The following is a 20,286-nucleotide window of genomic DNA, read 5'->3' as shown; positions in this document are numbered from 1 at the left end:
GACCAAAAAAGTGGACCACATCAGTCCAGCTCTGAGGTCTTTACACTGGCTGCCTGTCCGTCAGAGGATAGACTTTAAAGTTCTAATGCTGGTCTATAAAGCTCTGAATGGTTTAGGACCAAAATACATCAGTGACCTCCTGACCCAGTATGAACCTTCCAGATCCCTCAGGTCATCTGGATCTGGTCTTTTATCAGTTCCCAGAGTCAGAACCAGACACGGAGAAGCTGCATTCAGCTTTTATGCTCCTTATATCTGGGACAAACTCCCAGAAAGCCTCAGATCAGCTGAAACACTCAGTTTATTTAAATCCAGGTTGAAGACTCACCTGCTCTCAGCTGCATTTGAATAAAGCACCAAATGCGCACTTAAGCTTAAATTTCAAAACTTACATTTTAACTATTGATTTTATCTACTGTTCTGATTTTATCTGTTTTGATTTTATATACTGTTTTCTTTGTTTGTTTGTTTGTTTGTTTGCTTGTTTTAATCAATTTTAAATCATGCTTTTTATCTGTTTGTGTTTCTAATGTCTCTGTAAAGCACTTTGAATCACCTTGTTGTTGAACTGTACTATACAAATAAACTTGCCTTGCCTTGCCTAAAGTGCTATACAAATTCAGGCCATTTGCCATAAATAAATGAAGTGAGGCTAACAGTTTCAAAAGGTTCCAATAGTTGTTTTAATCTAGGATAAGTATGTCCTGTGCCTCTCTATTCATATATTAATATAATTTTTGCTGTAAATATATTGAGATATTTACCAATTGTTTCTGGAAATGCTCTCACTAGACACCTCATACATATATATTGCTTGTTGATCAGTTCGTGTCACGTGCATGAAGCAAATATCAGACATTCTCTCCATACCTGAGTGTGTCCAGTCCCCAGCATGGATCGTTCAGTCCAGCCGACAACAGCTTCATTCCTGAGTCTCCTGGATCATTGTAGCTCAGGTCCAGCTCTCTCAGATGGGAAGGGTTGGAGCTCACAGCTGAGGTTAGAGAAGTACAGCTTTCTTCTGTGATCAGACAGCCTGACAGACTGCAGATGCGCAAAAAAACAACCATTTGTGAACAATGAACAAAATCACCTAAGCCAGCTCTAACTGTGAGTTTTAACAAAAAGGAAAGTTTGAAGCTGATCTTGAAAGTAGAGAAGGTGTCTGTCTCCTGAACTTAAACTGGGAGTGGCTTCCACAACAAGTTCAACATTGCCAGGCTTTTTTTGTATAGAGATTGAAAATGTGACTTCACTCAGGGGTAAAACTGCAAAGAATTCTGGGAACTCGTGGCAAGAGGTACTAGCGCACGCAGGCTTTCAATTGAAATCAGTTATACAGCGATAAAAAGAAACACAAAAAATGGCAAGAAGCTGTTGTATTCTTAACTGCAATAGCCGGTCGCATGACAGCCACGGAAAGCCGACGGGTAAAGAGATCGGTTGTTATCGGATTACGTCGTTGAAGAGAAATTGTTCGAGCCATGTTTCCGAAGTAACAAAGGCGACTGGATTGCAGCCATTCAAAGACAAAATATAACGTCCCAGAACACTCCAGCTCACAGGTTAGTCTGCTCCAAGCATTCCCACAAAGGTCATTCTGCTGTTGTAGTTAATGCCTCATTTTTCTTAACATAATTGGTGATATAGGTTACAAGCAAGTCTGGCGCTGAACAAAAATTGTCGCGCTATGCTCCTTTGTTTATTGTGCATAAATAGTAAATTGTCCTGACACAACTTGACACAACCAGAACAAGCGGTGTTCAGTTTTACCAACGCCAAAACACTCCTAAATTAGAAGCATTATAAAAATATTGACCAGGAACTGCTGCAAGTGCCTCAAGTTACTGCAAAGCCCAGGCCTCCAGTCCTCGTCATCACCTGATGCTGGTGGCCGGGGGACAGGTCACCAAAAGCAGTGTGCGAGGAAGCAGAAGCACAATAAACATGCAGGGGTCTGTGCTATGGTAAGAGCAAATCCAAGCCGGCCAGCTGTCCCATTCATCCTGCTCTCAAACATTTGCTCACTGGACAATAAACTGGAATACATCTGACTCCAGTGAACCAAACAGCGGGAATTTAGGGACTGTTGCATCTTTGTTTTTACAGAACCATGGCTTAGTAACAGAGTTCTGGACACAACCATTCAGCTACACAAAGCTCACCTCACTTTCTACCAACAGAAATGCAGCTCTGTGTGGTAAGATTCGTGGTGGTGGCTTTTGTGCCCACATCAACATGAAATGGTGCAAGAAATCTATTAGTTTCTAATTACTGCTCATCGAGTTTATGAATGTTAGATGCAGATCTTTTTTTATTTACTTTAGGAATTCACTGCTGTGCTTGTTATAGCAGTGTACATCCCACCCAGTGCTAGCACTACAGAGGCATTCTGGGAGCAGTAAGGAGCAATCAGCAAGCTGTAGAAATCACACCCCGATGGAATGTTTATTGTCATTTTTTGTCAGAGCAGCAAACATGTTCATGGCAGAAGAATCCAAAGCCACTTCCAGGACAGCGGAGACATCTTTCTCTTAACATGGACAAAACAAAAGAGATGAGTTGTCAACTTCAGAAGAGTGATCGCTGTCCACTTAATCCTCTGTAGAGGTCGTTAAGAGCACCAAATTCCTTGGTGTCCACCTGAGAGAGAACCTCTCGTGGTTCCTCAATACCAGCTCCATAATTAAGAAGGCCCAACAGTGTCCCTACCTACTGCCTGCTACCAACTTGACTTGACTTGGCTTGATAGATAGTACGATTGCAATGGAAAACTAGTTCATCTGAATTGATTTGTGGTAAGTCGATCCAAGTAGATACTAATGGAAAAGGGGCTTATGTATCCAGGTTCTATGAGGAGAACATGATATGTTGAATTAGTCCAGTAGCTTAAAGTGTTGTTCCATCTTCCATTTTAAAAATTAAACTGAATACCTTTGCCTTTGGGTAGCTGACATTTCACCTTCTATTATGGTTCATTCTATTATGGTTCATTCTGTTTTCAATTTATATAACCGCAAATGTTCCATCAGTGACTCAATGACTTCAATAATCATTGCTGGATCTTAATCCTCATTTATATTTTGTCATTTGCAGATTCATAGAGTCTCTCATTTCTCATTTCTGTTTTACTTCTGCTCTTAATGTCCCACCATTGAAAGAATCACTATCCATCCAGGCTCTTGAACATGAAGCTGATGATGCTGGTGCGATGGAGATTGATTGTGGTTTCAACTTACTATTTATGTTAAGAAATTTTTATCAAGTTACTCTTTATGCAGCAATATAAATCCGGTTTTAAATGATCATCAGTGGAAATGTTTTAATTCTGACCTGAGAGTTTCCATTTTGCATTGTGGACTCCTCAGTCCAGCAGACAGAAGATTGACTGCTGAATCCTGCATGTCAGAGTTACTCAGGTCCAGCTCTCTCAGACTAGAGGACTGAGAGCTGAGAGCTGAGAACAGAGCTTCATAGCCTCTCTCTGAGAACTTGCAGTGACTCAGTCTGAAAAATGAAAGATACAATATTAAACAAACACGTTTGTTAAAGTGCAGTGGGGGTGCACTGAAGAGTTATTCGATTTAGAATATTTAATGGTGTTTTTTTTCCAGTAATCCTTACTTCCTAAACAAGGTACAACAACAAATGAATAACATTGACATTTACTAGGTAAAATGCACTGCTCCATAAAATACAAACAACATTTTTAAAAAAGGTTCTCAGTATAGTTGTGGATCAATTATGGTATTCTATGGTAAATGCCAATCCAGGTCCACATGGCAGGCAGTGGATTCAGGACTCACAAGAGGATGTTGTGCCCTCAGACTACCCTCATTATGCATGTTTCTAATTGTTTGGTCAGACCTGGCCTGCTGGAGGTAATTTTGCTCTGGCTGTGTTCATTTTGTTTACACAAAGGAGCAGATACCCATTCAGCTATACAGCCCTGTCCAGCTCTCTTAGAGTAACTGACTGTTCGCTGGAATCTCCTCCATGCTGTCGAGATTGTTCTGGGAGACACTCAAAACCTTCCAGTGATGCATATATTGATAACATCCTTGATAAGTTGGACTAAGTGTGCAACCTCTGTAGGGTCCAGGTATTGCCCCAGGCTACCAGTAGTGACGCTGACTGCAGCTGAAATTCATTAATTACTCTCTCTGCTACTAAAAAGATCAGAAAACTATTGGAGATGTTTAACTGATGATGCTTTATTCTGATTAAAAAAATCTTTCTCTATTTTATGTCTTTGTTTTTTCGAGTAGTGTATTCTTATTGCCCAAAAGATTGATTCTGTTCATGTGGAAGTAGCATTTTCAGTGGGAGAAACATTTTGTTTTCATCCAAGTAATTTTTTAAGTCTCAGGTCAGTGCATGTTTCCACAACCTTATAAACAGTATATTTACACAATAACTGAAACCAGCACACTGGATTAATAATGGGCTGTGAGGTCAGTTCCCCAGTTCCTGATGATTGAGCATGCATCAAGACATATATTATTATTGGTTAATTCTGACAATTGACAAAAAGCAGAATATCACTTGCACTGACCTCAGAGTATTCAGTTTACAGTGTGGACTCCTCAGTCCAACAGACAGAAGCTTCACTGGTGAATCCTGCAGATCAGAGTTACTCAGGTCCAATTTTCTTAGAGTAGAGGACTGAGAGCTGAGAACGGAGGACAGAGATTCATAGCTTCTCTCTGAGAGGTTACAGAGACTCAGTCTGGGGGGAAAAAAACATTTTTATGAATCTTTGTTTTTTTATGTTAAAGAGGTTAGAAATGTGGCAGCTTACCATAGCTTAGGAATAATAACAATAATAGTAACAACAATAATGATAATAATAATAATAATAATAATAATAATAATAATAATAATAATAATAATAATAATAATAACAATAACAAGAAGAAGAACTAAAGACTTAAATAACACTGGATAAATCTGACTACTTGTGTAAATTCATAAAGAATCCAAAATATTACTTTATCTGACCTGATTGTTTCCAGTGTACACTGTGGACTGTCCACTGTAGCTGACAGAAGCCTCATCCCTGATTCATGCAGGTTGTTCATACCCAGGTCCAGCTCTCTGAGTCTAGAGGACTGAGAACTGAGGCCTGAGAAAAGAGTTTCACAGCCTGTCTCTGAGAGATAAGGGACGTTCAGCCTAAAAAATAAACAAAATAAAAACTTTGTTATCAAATTAAATAATTTCGTATGTTGAACCTTCACAAGAAAAACAAATGTCAGTGTATATTACAGAAACAAAAAATATTAAAGACTTGGAATTGGCTCATTAAAACAATTATACTCCTAAACAGAAACAGGCGAGGAGCTGGTAGATTAGTTTCCAAATATAAAGATCGGCAATTATTCTGCATAATCAAGGTTCAAGGTTCTAATCCTCATTTATAACATATATAATATATAATAATATATATTAATAATATATATATTATACATATAATGTATATATAATAATAATATATAACTGCAATTGCTGCAGCCTCTAAATATTCACCTGTTTCAGTCGTTGGTGATTCCATCTCAAGTTATTATGTGCTTGCTGCTGAACCATTTATGATTTTCATCTCATGGTAATGTGAAATTGTTGCTTTGTGTTTTAAATATTTTATATCCATCAACCAACTTACAGCATATGTATTCACAATATGAATTTTGATGCCAACATTAAATTCCTTAAAAACTATTCAAGATAAAAGCATATATTTAACAGCATTGTTTTCTCTGTTCTAATTAGAATACTTTCTGGAAAATCCAGATTTTTGGTCTACTCAGACAAGACCATGTACTGACATTTTTGTTTTTGTGGTAAAAATTGTCAGTTTGCTCAATCTAGCATGAAAATCTTCTTTGTGGGTTTTTTTTCCGCATTATTACAACTACATGGTGGCACAGTGATCAGCACTGTTGCATCACAAGATGAAGGTTCCTGGATTAAAATGCATGATCTGCCCTTAACAGTGTGAATTTTTTATTAGCATGTGTTCAAATTGTTTGTATGCTAGTTGCCTGTTAGCATCTAGGACCCTGCTATAAACTGCTGAATAATATAAAGCAGGAGCATCATCACACAGTGTGAATCATAAAAAATAATTTAAAAAAGAAATAAACTAGTGGGTCTGGCTAGTACCAAAGTGAAAAAGTTGTGTCAGAGTGATATTTTAGGATGTATCTGTAACTGTTTGAGTATAAGAGCCCTTTGTTTAAGTGGACTGCTGGACTCCTGGCGAAGGTTTTTCAGGAGGCGTTCACAGGGTCATATCTTGACTGACCTACACACACACCCATTGGATCATCTCATGTGATTTTGGTATGAATAAAAAATGTCACAGATTTTTTTTTTCATTGTTTTTGTATTTAGTTTTGAGGAGTTGATTATAAAACGTCAAGTATAATATACTTCACATAGTGCTGATGATCATTTAATAAAATATATTTAAGTTTTTAAGCCATCACAGGTTACACTGTTTATGTTATAAATAAAAGCCTGAACACATGTTTACTTACAGAGCTTTGTTTGAGGCTTTGACCACTGGCAGCAGCCTCAGAAGAGCCTCCTCTGAAGCAGAGTATTTCTTCAGGTCAAACACATCCAGATCTTTTTCTGATGACAGTAAGATGAAGACCAGAGCTGACCACTGAGCAGGAGACAGTGAAGAGAGAAGTCCTAATGTCATATGCTGTTGGATTTGATCCACTAGAGAACGATCACTCAGTTCATTCAGACAGTGGAACAGATTGATGCTTTTCTCTGCAGACAGATTCTCATTAAGTTTCTTCTTGATGTACTGGACTGTTTCCTGCTTGGTCTGTGAGCTACTTCCTCTCTGTGTCAGAAGACCTCGTAGGAGAATCTGATTGGTCTCCAACGAAAGACCCAGAAGAAAGCGGAGGAACAAGTCCAGGTGTCCATTTGAACTCTGTAAGGTCTTATCCACAGCAGTCTGGTAGAAATGTTTCTCTGCAGATTCTTTTGTTTCACACTTCTGGGTGGTTGTTTGGTTTTTCATTAGATTGACTTCAGAATTGATGAAAGTCAAATGGACATGAAGAGCAGCCAGAAACTCCTGAACACTCAGATGGATGAAGCAGAACACCTTGTCCCGGTACAGTCCTCTCTCTTCTTTAAAGATCTGTGTGAACACTCCTGAGTACACTGAGGCTGCTCTGATATCGATGCCACAATCTGTCAGGTCTGATTCATAGAAGATCAGGTTTCTTTTCTGCAGCTGATCAAAGGCCAGTTTTCCCAGTGACTCAATCATCTTTCTGCTCTCCGGACTCCAGTGTGGATCTGTCTCAGCTCCTCCATCATACTTGACCTTCTTCACTTTGGCCTGAACCACGAGGAAGTGGATGTACATCTCAGTCAGGGTCTTGGGCAGCTGTCCTCCCTCTCTGGTTTTCAGCACATCCTCCAGAACTGTAGCAGTGATCCAGCAGAAGACTGGGATGTGGCACATGATGTGAAGGTTTCGTGATGTCTTGATGTGGGAGATGATCCTGTTGGCCTGCTCCTTATCTCTGAATTTCTTCCTGAAATACTTCACTTTCTGTGGGTCAGTGAACCCTCTGACCTCTGTCACCAAGCCGACACAGCCAGGAGGAATCTGATTGGCTGCTGCAGGTCGTGTGGTTATCCAGAGGCGAGCAGAGGGAAGCAGGTTCCCCATAATGAGATTTATCAGCAGCTCATCCACTGAGGTGGACTTTCTAGGGTCAGTTAGGATTGTAGTTTTGTGGAAGTCCAGAGGAAGTCGACACTCATCCATACCATCAAAGATGAACACAACCTGGAAGTCTTCAAAGCTGCAGATTCCTGCTTCTTTGGTTTCAGTAAAGAAGTAATGAACAAGTTCCACCAAACTGAACTTTTGGTCTTTCAGCACATTCAGCTCTCTGAAAGTGAATGGAAATATGAACTGGATGTCCCAGTTGGCTTTGTCTTCAGCCCAGTCCAGGGTGTATTTCTGTGTTAAGACTGTTTTCCCGATGCCAGCCCATCCTTTTGTCAGCACTGTTCTGATTGGTTCATCTCTTCCAGGTGAGGCTTTAAAGATGTCCTCTTGTCTGATTGTTGTTTCTGGTCTGTCTGGTTTCATGGATGCTGTTTCAATCTGTCTGACCTCATGTTCATCATTGACCTCTGCAGTCCTTCCCTCTGTGATGTAGAGCTCTGTGTAAATCTGATTCAGAAGGGTTGGGTTTCCTGCTTTAGCGATCCCCTCAAACACACACTGGAACTTTTTCTTTATCTTAGATTTAAGTTCACGCTGACAAACTGAAGCAGGAATTCCTGAATAGTAAACATTAAAAACACATCAACAATTAAGTAATGTTTTTAAAAGTGGGCACAAAAATTTCCATCCCACATAGTAATGACTGTATACAAGTTTTTTCATCTCCATTAGTAAACGTTTCATTTATCAAGTACACAGCAAATTCAAAAGTGTTAAATGTTTTGGTGTTAATAGTCTTCTTGCAAAAGTAGAGTTAATTTTACTCTAAGTAGAGTCACATTCTTTTAATGTAACTCTGAGCTGTAAAATGATAGTAGTTAAAATCGAGTGTTAAAAATGAGTGTTTCTATGTCAAATCTGAAGGTGTTACAATGGAAACATTAACTCTTGACCTCTTAACTCTGAACTCCTACAGGGGCTATGACACCAACAGAGTAAATTCACAGACTCCGCCCCCAGCACGGCTCGAATCGAAGCTGAAGTGAAGCCGTTTCAGAACATTTTGCTCTACATATTTGAGTTTTTTGCCATGCTTGGTAAGTCATTTTTTCAAAGATTGTTTCAATTATTTTTATTAGCTTTTACTTCTGTGGCTCTTTGGAGTTGAGACAAAGCTGTGTGAAAGGCATTAGCCATGTTGCTCGGTGATAGCATAATATTCTGTTTTAGCTAGCTGAAAGGTATTGTTTGCGGGCAAATACCACAGCCTTGAAAAAAGCTTGCATGTGAATTTTCAGTCAAACTTTTGGTCAAATACACCTAAAACAATGTGTAGAATGTGAAACGTTGGTATAATGGTGCTACTTGAAGCCTGAAAACGATCGCCCATAAAAACAAAACGAGCAAACAGCAGTAGCAGACGTCCTGACTGGATTCTACGTTAGCATAGATCCCTCCAGAGTTTTGTGCACACGGTTTAGGTAAAAGTTAAAAAGGTTGAGGTTTTACATTTAGTTCAGTATTACCTGTTGCCTGTGTCCTAGTCTTTTGGGAAAATACTTTAGACAAGTAATGGCTCAAAGAGGATTCCTTTTTTTTACTGTGCTGCAATTGTTTACTGGATTATTTGTGCCATTAATTAGTGTCAACTAATTTTTATTCAATATCCACACAGGATACGCTTGTTAAGAGGAATATGGGGGAGAGCAGAAGTGCGTTGAAGTTCCACAAAGGGATGAATGAAGGACATGCATATTGTATTAAAGAAATAAGTGTTGAGAATGCTGTTATTTGCATTTACCAGCTCACCTATGTCAGACCTTTTGATAAACACAATTCTAATGAAAGTGGGAATATGTATAGTGTTACATCTTTCAGAAAATGTTTTGAAATTGTGGTGCACAGTTCAGAATAAATGTTTTTTCAAAAACCATTGCGTCTTTTTAGTAAATGTTTATTTCCAAAAGAAATTTCTAGAAGTTCAGAACAGTAAAATTCCCGCTTTTTAGAATTAATTAGAAGATAACTCTTACGTAGTTAAACTAAAATACTCTTTGAGAGTTAATATATAAACTCTTAACACCAAGTGTTAAATTATCAACTCCAGACAGATTTGGTGTTTAACACTAAATCAGAGTTAACGTACCAACTCTCCAAAAAGAGTTAAATTAACACTCTCTGGTGTGGACCCATATAGACACTTTAATAGTGTTGAAATCAAATCCGACAGTGTTAATTTGGACATGCTGGATTTGCTGTGTAGCTTGAATCTTTAGAGAAATCCCTTACTGCTCTGCAGTTGGTCAGCAAGCTTTTCCTGCTTCATTCTCCTCAGGAAGTTTAGTGTTATCTTTAGAAATGCCTCTCTGCTGCTCCTCGTCTTCTCATCATCCTCCCTCTGATTCTTTAAGCATTCTGGGTAGTCTGAACTGAGAACCTTCTGGATCTTCTTCAGTTCGTTCTTCACAAAAGTGATGATGTTGTTCTCCAGCAGCTGCAACAGAATAGCTTATGAATGACCCAATCAGACTGATGTCATGGAGCCAAACATCAGATCCATGTTGGACACACTGACAATCCATTGGTTCACAAAGTGCAGGATAGAGATTACTGTGAACAGAATGGATATAAAAGAGTATATAGTCAGATATAGCTGGCTCCACGCTCAATGCTCAGCACTCAGTAGTGGTGCGGTTCTTGACCATCCTGCCAATTGTGGTACCACCACTGTCAACTTCAATCTCCTAGATATAATCTCTTTTACAAGTGAGGGGCATCTCTTCCAGCATCTCTTCACTGACTGCAAGTTTGACTTTCTCTGCGTAACTGAGAAATGGTAACAACCCCATGACTTATCTCAATTAAATTAATTCACTCCTCCTGTTTTTTTTCCATCTATCAGCCCTTTGGAACTGGCCGGGGACCTTGCAATAATCTATCACAACAGGTGGAAAGACATACTGGTGTAATGGTTCAAGTGAGCAGCTGGTGTGTGTGGATCCCTTACCGAGCAGAGCCAGGTCCACTCATACCCACCTGCTGCTAATCAGCTGTAATAAGTGCGGATGCATTTAAGTCCACCGTGACCATCTCTTCTTCGCCAGTCCATCAGCTACGTACAGTACAATATGGCCTCAGTTTTTGTGATTAACGCTTCCTCAATTGGGTACTTACCTCGTCTCCTTATGGTCGCAGCTTGCGCTGCTCTAACTCACACCCTCGTGACTTTTTAAAGCCTCGTGCCAGCCTGTCACTCACCTCCTCTGGAAAATATGGATTACCCACACTTTACTTGCCTGCCTTTCTGCTTCCTTCAGTTCACCACCTCCTCAGGTCAGGGAACTTCATTGTTTATCTGCCTGCCGCTCACTCTGCCAGACCACCGTAGCTCACCCCTGTGCATCCCTGCCTGAGCCTGTGTAGAGACACTCCAGTGTGCCCAGTATGAGTTCATGTCAGCTACGTGTTGTTATCTGTGCTCTAAATAAAAACTGTGAGAATTGATTTCTGTCTGGCTATTGTCTGCTTTTGGGTCCATCTCTTGTGAGCCCAAAGCCGATGCAGCATGTGTTATGGTTTCCATAACACATGCTGATGCCAGCTGCCCCATCGGCTGTCAAAGGAGCTCCACCGCATTGCTTCTTCTTTTGCCTTTTTTAAGAAATGTGATCTCCCTGGCACCTGAGCTCTTCTACAGTAAGTTGGGGGTTCCTTTTCCAATGCTACCTAGTGTCTGACCATTCTCTCCGCTCTTTTCCAGATGACGGTGTCAAAACATCTCTTGTGGGCATGCTGATGGGAAAGGTGCTTGCATTGGCTGAGGCATATTTTACCTCTGCCGCTATTGTTCTTCACCAAACTGTTGTTTGGTGAAGAACAATGCATTTTCCAGCACGATGGAGCACCGTGCCATAAGGCAAAAGCGATAAATAAGTGGCTCGAGGAAAAAAAACGCTGAAATTTTGGGTACATGGCCTGGAAACTCCCCAGATCTTAATCCCATTGAGAACTGTGGTCAATTCTCAAGAGGTGGGTGAACAAACAAAAACCCACTAATTCTGACAAACTCCAAGAAGGCATTATGACAGAATGGGTTGCTATCAGTCAGGATTTGGCCCAGAAGTTGATTGAGAGCATGCCCAGTCAAATTGCAGAGGTCCTGAAAAAGAAGGGCCAATGGCTCTTTGCATAAATGTCATGTAATTGTCAATAAAAGCCTTTGAAACGTATGAAGTGTTTGTAATTATATTTCAGTACATCACAGAAACAAATGCAACAAAGATCTAAAAGCAGTTTAGCAGCAAACTTTGTGAAAACTAATATTTGTGTCATTCTCAAAACCTTTGGCCACGACTGTAGAATGTGGGAGAAACATGCTTGCACATGGTTGGGTGCACTGAGATGGACCTCATATTTTTACCTCCCTAACTCAAAGTAACATTATGTGTTGTTTGAACACTGCTTGCTTCATGTATGACAAGACAGCAGCCGTTCAACTGAGCCTTGTAAGGTTGGTGAAAAGTGTAATTATTAAAGGACAAGCATTGTAGAATTCCCAGTGCCAATGTGATCATGAGTTTTTAATTGTCCTGCCTTGAGGTGAATGTTGTTGTGATTTGGCGCTATATAAATAAAATTGAATTGAATTTGAAATGAATTGAACTGAGAGTTTCTGCCGCCTCTTCTCAACCTCTGAATATAACCCATGTTACACCAGCCAGAGAGGGACACCATGGAGAAGTACATCCAGGAGTCCCTGGCAGCTGGTAACATCTGTCAGTTTTCATCCCCGTTACGTGCTGTTTGTTTTTTATTTGTGGCTATAAAAGCCAGATACCTCTGTCCATGCATTTATTACAGGGGATTGAATGAGATTCCCCGTGAGGAATAAATGCCCTCTCTTTCTCATTGGGCCTGAATTTGACACCATCATTAATCACTCAGCAGTCAAGCTAAAGTTTTCATCCTCTCTTTTTATTTATCCTACTTTCCATCCATCCATCCATCTTCATCCGCTTTATCCGAGGCCGGGTCGCGGTGGCAGCAGCCTAAGCAGAGAATACCAGGCCTCCCTCTCCCCAGCCACCTCCTCCAGCTTATCCGGGGGAACACCAAGGCGTTCGCAGGCTAGCCGAGAGATGTAATCTCTCCAGCGTGTCCTGGGTCTGCCCCGGGGCCTCGCCCAGTGGGACATGCCTGGAACACCAACCCCAGGAGGTGCCTAGGAGGCATCCTTGTCAGATGCCCGAACCACCTCAGCTGGCTCCTTTCGATGTGGAGGAGCAGCGGCTCTACTCTGAGCCCCTCCCAGATGGCCGAACTTCTCACCCTATCTGTAAGGGAGAGGCCAGCCACCCTTCGGGGGAAGCTCATTTCCGCCGCTTGTATCCGCGATCTCGTTTTTTCGGTCACTACCCACAGCTCGTGACCATAGGTGAGGGTAGGGACGTAGATCGACCGGTAAATTGAGAGCTTCGCTTTTACACTCAGCTCCCTCTTCACCACGACGGACCGGTGCAGCGTCTGCATTACTGCAGCTGCAGCCCCAATCCGTCTGTTGATCTCCGGCTCCCTTCTCCCATCACTCGCAAACAAGACTCCGAGATACTTGAACTCCTCCACTTGGGGCAGGAACTCATCCCCGACGTGGAGTGGGCACTCCACCCTTTTCCGGCTGAGAACCATGGCCTCAGATTTGCAGGTGCTGATCCTCATTCCCGCTGCTTCACACTCGGCAGCGAACCATTCCAGTGAGAGCTGGAGGCCTCCACCAGATGAAGCCAACAGAACCACATCATCTGCAAAAAGCAGAGATGAGATTCTGAGGCCACGCCTAGAAATCCTGTCCATAAAAATGATGAACAGAATGTTCATCAGGCCATTTACCATTAAAGATGATTTTCCCGAGAATAGGACATATAATGAACGGGTAGGGGACCTTTTTGACTTTTTATGGAGCTGACCCCACACTGAAAAAGTAATTCAAAGAGGTAAGCATCTCTCAGTTCTGTGATGAGCAAGTTTTCTTCCCTTGCCACTCGAGCAGGAAAAGCCCTCCTACCATTCAGCACTGCCTACCTCTGTGAGTGTGACTTCTCAGCTCTGGTTTAACTGAAGACAAAACAAAGTTGCTTGTGATTATAGAAAAGGCATTCGTAGTTCTCCCATAAAGCCAGACTAAATGTGGCGGGAGTAGCTGTGTTCATCAGGGTTTCTCCAACGCATCTGTACTCCAACCTCATCAGTTGGAGTACTTAAGGAGCAGCGTGGCAGCTCTTGGGTGTTGGATTGTTGTCTCAGCCTCAAGTTGGAATTAATCAACCATCTTTTATTTACCAATTTGATAATCAAGGACTTCCTCCTCCTCTGCTTCCTGCAAGTTCATGACGCTCTCTGACCAGCCGCCCTCAGTCTGGAGTTATCAAAGCAAGCAAACTCTCTAACGAATTCCTTGTGAACATTTTTGTATCTCCTGAACTATGCTTCTATCAGTCGTTAACTTCATTCTCTCCTCTTCTCCCTCTATATATTTCAAGTTTCCTATTCATTGTGCTTTCTCATCTCAGTGTTATGCTGGATATTTGTCCTCACTGTAAATAAACCCCTTTCACTGCAACAGTGTCTGTCTGAGTGATCTGCCATCACTTATGTAAAACCAACACCTGTTGATTATACAGCACACGAACTGCATACAACTGGTCACTTTCTTTTTCTTAAATGTTAAACTCATTCTTTATTACCAAACTCCATCATCTTTCATTCTGCAAAAGTAAGGACATCGATCTTAATTATCTGTCCTCTAGCATCGACTACCTCATGGACATTCACGAGTTCTCCACCTTTGAAGAGCTGGTTTCCACATGGTATTTTAACTCCCTTTAAAAACAGATGTTTCCTTTTCTGGACACTAGTTTACACTTAAATTACCTCAAACCAAATTTTAACCTTTTTTATATTTCTATCTTCACTTTTTTTTTGTTCATCTAGTGTACAATATTCTTCGGTATTTTGAAAGGTTACTATGAATAAAATGTATTATAAAAAGCAGTTGTTGTTTATGTACAAACCATAAATATGGAGTCCAGGTGTGTTTCTGTCTGCCCAGCAGCATCACTACTGGGAACCTCTGAGCTCTCCTGGTCAACACTGTAGAGGAATTATGAAGAATTGGTTGTCACTGTACCAGACTTACAATCTGCTCAAAAATGGAAAAAACACATTTGCAATAAATGTGGCCAGTTTGGTTGTTTAAATTTACTAAAAGGTTTTTTATGCTTATCTTATTGTATTGTATTTTTAGAGGTTTTCCCAAGAGAGCAAAAATTATCATTCAAATTATACTCAGGTATCCTGCCACTGTTAATTGATAATTACCACCATTGTATTTTTATATTTAGATTTTTTTTTTCAGTTTATTCTGGAAAAACACCTGAGTGGAAGTTCCTCCCTACACTGTGTTTGAAGCAAAGTACAAAGAAGACACCTGCTGGAGCAGCTGGAGTCCTAGAGACACTCAGCCTAACACCTAAAACATCCATTCTTTACACTCTGACTGCTGTGTTTGTGGAAACACTCCAACACACACCGCTTCACATATGAAAATAGATATTTGTGTGAAAAAGAGCTGAGCTGTCGTTAAACATGATGGAGGATTTATTTACAAACACTGAGTCACAACAATGTTTAAACACACATCAGGAGAACAGAGGACTGATTTAAAGTCATTAATGACTTTATTTGGTGTTTACAAAGCAGAGATTTGTTTCTATTCTAACATGATCTATTCCAGGACAGTAAGAGACAGTTTAATTGGGAATGACGTGTTTGCACTGCAGTTTTTATCCAATAACATCAAGCAATTAAATAAGCTCTCAAAGAATTCATGTTATTAACAGCTCACCTCTCTACAGCAGACACCGGCTGCACTTTAAAACCTGTGACTGCATCTTTCGACCGGTTACTCTTTAATGACACACAGCTGGGTCCAGGTTCTGGTCTACTTTCAGGTTCAGGTCCAGCAGCTCTCCCATAGATCCTGTTAGAGAAGAAAATGTGCTTTCCATTTGCTGCCACAGAAGCTGAGGAAGACTTAGAATACCTTCATCATCCCAAAGAGAACCTGGATTGCAGGCTGAGCATAAGCAGAAGGAAACTTCAAAAACTAAACCTAGACAGGCATTTTCTAACTGGATGCCCTAAAAAACAGACAGTTTGAACTACAAACACCCGCCAAAAAAAAATAAAAAATAAAAAATAAGGTTTAGGTTTAATCCAGAGCTGTGTCAACTGCAAGTTAGTCTGCATTGGTACCTTTAGGGTTCACCTAGATATCTTCAGCTGCATTTCAAACTCTGATTACAACGAGTCCACTAAGCTATAATATCTTAATGTAATTTGAATGGATACAAATTCATCCAGTTAATTACTGAATATTATTATTAATATTATTGATTGATTTTCTAACTAACCAAGGGCATAACCAATCAGAAGTGGAGAATTAATGACAGACAAAATGTAGGGATTCATAAACTTCCTGTAGGAATCTCTAGGGATCAGGAAGAGAACTTCATTGAATAGATCACCTCTGTGAGAGTCTCCACAGTTACTTTGTTCTGTGTTGAAGTGCCAGCAGTTCTGGAAACTTGCTGTTAGTTTGATTGCAATGGAGGTGTACAGTGTCAGTCAGTGTGCATGTGTACATGTGTATTTAATGGTTTGCCTTTATTTTACTACTTTCTACATCAGTGTTTCCCAACATTTTTAAGGTACGGCACATACTATAAGTTAGAAAAATAACAGCACACCACCAATCAAAAATGTCACAAAAAGCACATTGATAACTTTTCCCCGTGCACCAGGGATAGAGGAATTGGCTCGTTTTGTCCCCATTATACATTTTTTGCTTTTATCGGACAACTGCCCATGACTTGATCTCAGTCAGAATTTTCTCCATCTCACCTGCTGCTTTGTCTCACTTCCAGAATGACTATTATGTAATTTCTTCCCTGTCTTCTTCTGTTTTATTGGCAGTTGGCAACTCATTTAATTAGAGCGGGTAATTGTACTGCCCTCTAATGGAAGAGAATGTAATTGTTCTGCTTGTTACTCGCACCTGTCGTGTAGAGTGCTAATCAGTTGGAACCAGATAATTTTCCATGACACCTGATCATTTTCTCACGACACACCTATGAGCTCCGGCACAGTGGTCTCAAACCTGCAGGACATCAGCCCTCAAGGCCTGCAGTTGCCTACACCTGTCCTACAGAGTTGTATTTTAGAATCCATGAAACAAAAACAAAACAAAAAAAATCAACATTCAAGTCAGACACCGAAGCGATTGCTAATAAAGAGTTCATGCTATTCACAGCTCACCTCTTTGCGGCAGATGTCTGCTGGCCTTTAAAACCAGTGACTGCATCTTTAGACCGGTCACTCTTTAAAGAAATGCAGCTGGGTCCAGGTTCAGCAGGTCTCCCATAGATCCTGTTAGAGAAGAAAACTGTGTTTTTCATTTGCAGCCACAGAAGCTGATGAAGACAGAATACCTTCCTGATCTCAAAGAGAAACAGATTTGCACGCTGAGCATGAGCAGAAGGAAACTTCGAGGCCCAAACGTAGACGTACAAACCTAGGATCCAGAACTGAATTCAAAATAATAATCAGGCCCCATTTTATCTTAATGACCTTGTAGTACCATACCACCCCATTAGAGCACTTCACTCTCGCACTGCAGGGTTACTTGTTGTTCGTAGAGTATTTAAAAGTAGTATGTGTGTGTGTGTGTGTGTGTGTGTGTGTGTGTGTGTGTGTGTGTGTGTGTGTGTGTGTGTGTGTGTGTGTGTGTATTCAGGAGAGAGACACTTCTTGCACACTATCTTCACTTTTAAGGTTAGGGCTGGATCAGGTGACCCTGAATCCTCTCTCAGTTATGCTGCAACAGCTGTAGGCTGCTGGGAGATTCCCATGATGCATTGAGGGTTTTTTTTTCTTCAGTCACCTTTCTCACTCACTATGTGTTAATAGACCTCTGCATTCAGTCATACTGGATATCAATCTCTGGCTCTCTTCGACAGCATGTCTTTTATCCTGTTTTCCTTCTCTCACCCCAACCGGTCACTGCAGGTGGCCCCTATGTAATTCTAATCTTAACTATTATAAAGAACATCTTCTTAAACTGCTTCATGAGCCACCATTATTCTTTATTGCTGCTCATTCTGTATATCTATGACACACCTCCACTTCCGTAATCATACTCACCCCATTGCCACTACGGCAAACCCCTAGGGACAATAAGCACGGAGTGTACAAATTGTACAAAGTGTACAAATTGTAAACAATGCAAAACGCCCCAGTTTGAGCACTCAGGTAGCATCAAAGCATTGGGCCGTATAGTGTGAGACCCTGCATCGTGACCTACGAACTTCTAACCCCTGCAAGTCAATCGTACAGTTTGAGCAGAAGCTGGATAACGTGACTGAAACAATCGCACTGTGTGTGCCCAGCTTAACCGGTCGCAGCAGATGGCCCCGCCCCTCCCTGAGCCTGGTTCTGCTGGAGGTTTCTTCCTGTTTAAAGGGAGTTTTTCATTCCATTGTCACCAAAGTGCATGTTCATAGGGGGTCATAGGGGTTGGGTTTTTCTCTGGATGTATTATTGTAGGGTCTGCTGTGTAATATAAAGCACCTTGAGGCAACAGTTGTTGTGATTTGTATAAATTAAATTAAATTCCAGTGGTGAAAAAGACTCTAAATATATATATTGATGGTTCTGATCGTAGCTGTATCATATTATTAAATATGTGAGATGATCACAAGATATTTATTTTTTCTCTCACTGTTAAAATTTTATTTGTGAAGAAGTTCATGAAGTCATTACTAGTTAACGTTAAAGGCATTGTTGGCTCGATAGAGCTCTGAATTTTTGTCAGCCTGGCTACAGTGCTGAAGAGAAACCTGGGGTTGTTCTTATTTAGTAAGATCTTCTAACTTTGCAGAGGGCTTTCTTATAAAGCAAGAAACTATTTCTCCAGGTTAAATAATCATCTTCTAAATTTGTGACATGCCATTTCCTCTCCATCTTATGAGTTTTTTGCTTTAGGCAGTGTGTTTGAGAATTATACCACGGAGTCAGGTACTTCTGATTTGAGGTCTTATTTTTCACAGGAGCTACAGTATCCAGAGTCGTACGTAGTGAGGAGGTAAAGTTATTAACAAGATAATCGACCTCTGTTGGGGTAGCATTCAGGTAGCTGCTCTGCTCTGTGTTGGTACAGGGCATTGAAGATGATAACAGTGGGTGGATTATACTCATAAACTTAGTTACAGCGCTTTCAGAAAGACATCTACTGTGATAAAGTCTACTCTCCACCACTGTGTAATCAATTATTGTAAACGTAAATGTTATCAGGAAATGATCAGACAGCAGAGGGTTTTCAGGAAACACTGTTAAATGTTCAGTTTCTATGCCATATGTTAAAACAAGATCTAAAATGTGATTAAAGTGGTGGGTGGGTTCTTTTAAAGTTTGAGAGAAGCCAATAGAGTTTAATAAATGCCATGTTGAGGCTGTCATTTTTAGCATCTACATGGATGTTAAAATCACCCACAATAATTATTTTATCTGAGCTGAGCACTAAATCAGATAAAAAGTCTGAGAAATCAGACACAAACCTAAGCCCCAGGTTGATGTTACTAACTGCTCACCTCTCTGTAGCAGATGCCTGCTGGCTTTTAAAACCCGTGACTGCATCTTTAGACCGGTCACTCATTAATGACACGCAGCTGGGCTCAGTTCCAGGTTTGAGTCTCTGGTGTTTCCTGAAAAAGTTCAAATCATCAATGATAGCCTCATCACATATAAACTGATATTATTGACATGAACTCACTCTTTCGCAGATGACTGTTTTTGTTCAAATGTGTTAATGAAATCTTTCACTCGGTTCCTCTCATAGCTGAATTCCGGTCTACGTCGGTCCCTGTGAGTAATGATGGAGACGTGATGTGAGTGCTGAGCTGTGACATGGAGAAGAGTCATGGACAGCTAGAGATGGTCATCTCACCTCTGAGTGGTTTTAGAGGGAGGGACTCCCTCCTCTCTGTCCTCACACTGATCCATGCTGCTGAATTCACATACACATCAGCTCACACACACTTTCTACCTTCACCTAAAGGGGAAACACAAATCATTCATGTGCACATCAAATAGGTGCTGCAGAGGTCATGTCTCATGTTATTGTACTAACATCAACTCCGTCTGAGACACAGCTTACATCAGTTCACTACAAGAAGTGTCTCAAAGACCCGATTTCAGCCACTGAATCCCTCCAATACTGTAGTCCTACAAAGCAGCAGGTCAGACATGACTGTTGAAATGGCAGAGAGCAGCTTTATTGTTGTTACAATGTCCATGACCAAGCTGACTGCTTACACAATGTTCATACTCTAACTGCTAACTGCTTCTATCAGCTTTTTTTTTAGTTATCTCCCTTGGCAGACACTTTGTTTCTAAAGCTGTGATTGGCTGATTAAACACCATGCTTCCATCTTCTGAGCATCTCCGCCTTTCATTTCTTTTTC

At 40.7% G+C, this 20,286-nt stretch overlaps 1 protein-coding gene across 17 annotated transcripts in view; it reads right to left on the bottom strand.

Annotated features, from left to right (window-relative positions):
• Positions 1–19,825, bottom strand: part of LOC147333631 (stonustoxin subunit beta-like) — a 77,709-nt gene extending 57,884 nt beyond the window's left edge. For 2 of the 17 annotated variants that reach the window (XM_086286308.1, XM_086286307.1), the window contains exons 1-4: positions 10,001–10,132; positions 6,540–8,328; positions 4,556–4,729; positions 3,334–3,507 (exon numbers count right to left, since the gene is read on the bottom strand). In XM_086286308.1, coding sequence (XP_086142434.1) covers positions 3,334–3,507; positions 4,556–4,729; positions 6,540–8,328; positions 10,001–10,037 — 2,174 coding nt within the window. In that variant the 5' untranslated portion in view covers positions 10,038–10,132. Of the gene's footprint in view, positions 1–870; positions 1,045–3,333; positions 3,508–4,555; positions 4,730–5,001; positions 5,176–6,539; positions 8,329–9,271; positions 9,312–9,459; positions 9,496–10,000; positions 10,206–14,778; positions 14,858–15,611; positions 15,747–17,083; positions 17,195–19,413; positions 19,528–19,769 lie in introns of those variants that run through there. The other 15 variants (XM_086286295.1, XM_086286297.1, XM_086286301.1 and 12 more) reach the window with 15 other exon arrangements.
• Between the last annotated feature and the right edge of the window lie 461 nt (positions 19,826–20,286).

The sequence above is a fragment of the Aulonocara sp. 'chitande type north' Nkhata Bay genome, linkage group LG3 (assembly GCF_057382095.1).
Source record: "Aulonocara sp. 'chitande type north' Nkhata Bay isolate Kocher_YH1m ecotype deep benthic linkage group LG3, A_spYH_male_GT1.1, whole genome shotgun sequence".
Lineage (NCBI taxonomy): Eukaryota > Metazoa > Chordata > Actinopteri > Cichliformes > Cichlidae > Aulonocara > Aulonocara sp. 'chitande type north' Nkhata Bay.
Note: the sequence above shows the minus strand (reverse complement) of the source record. Positions and strands in the feature narration are given on the sequence as shown.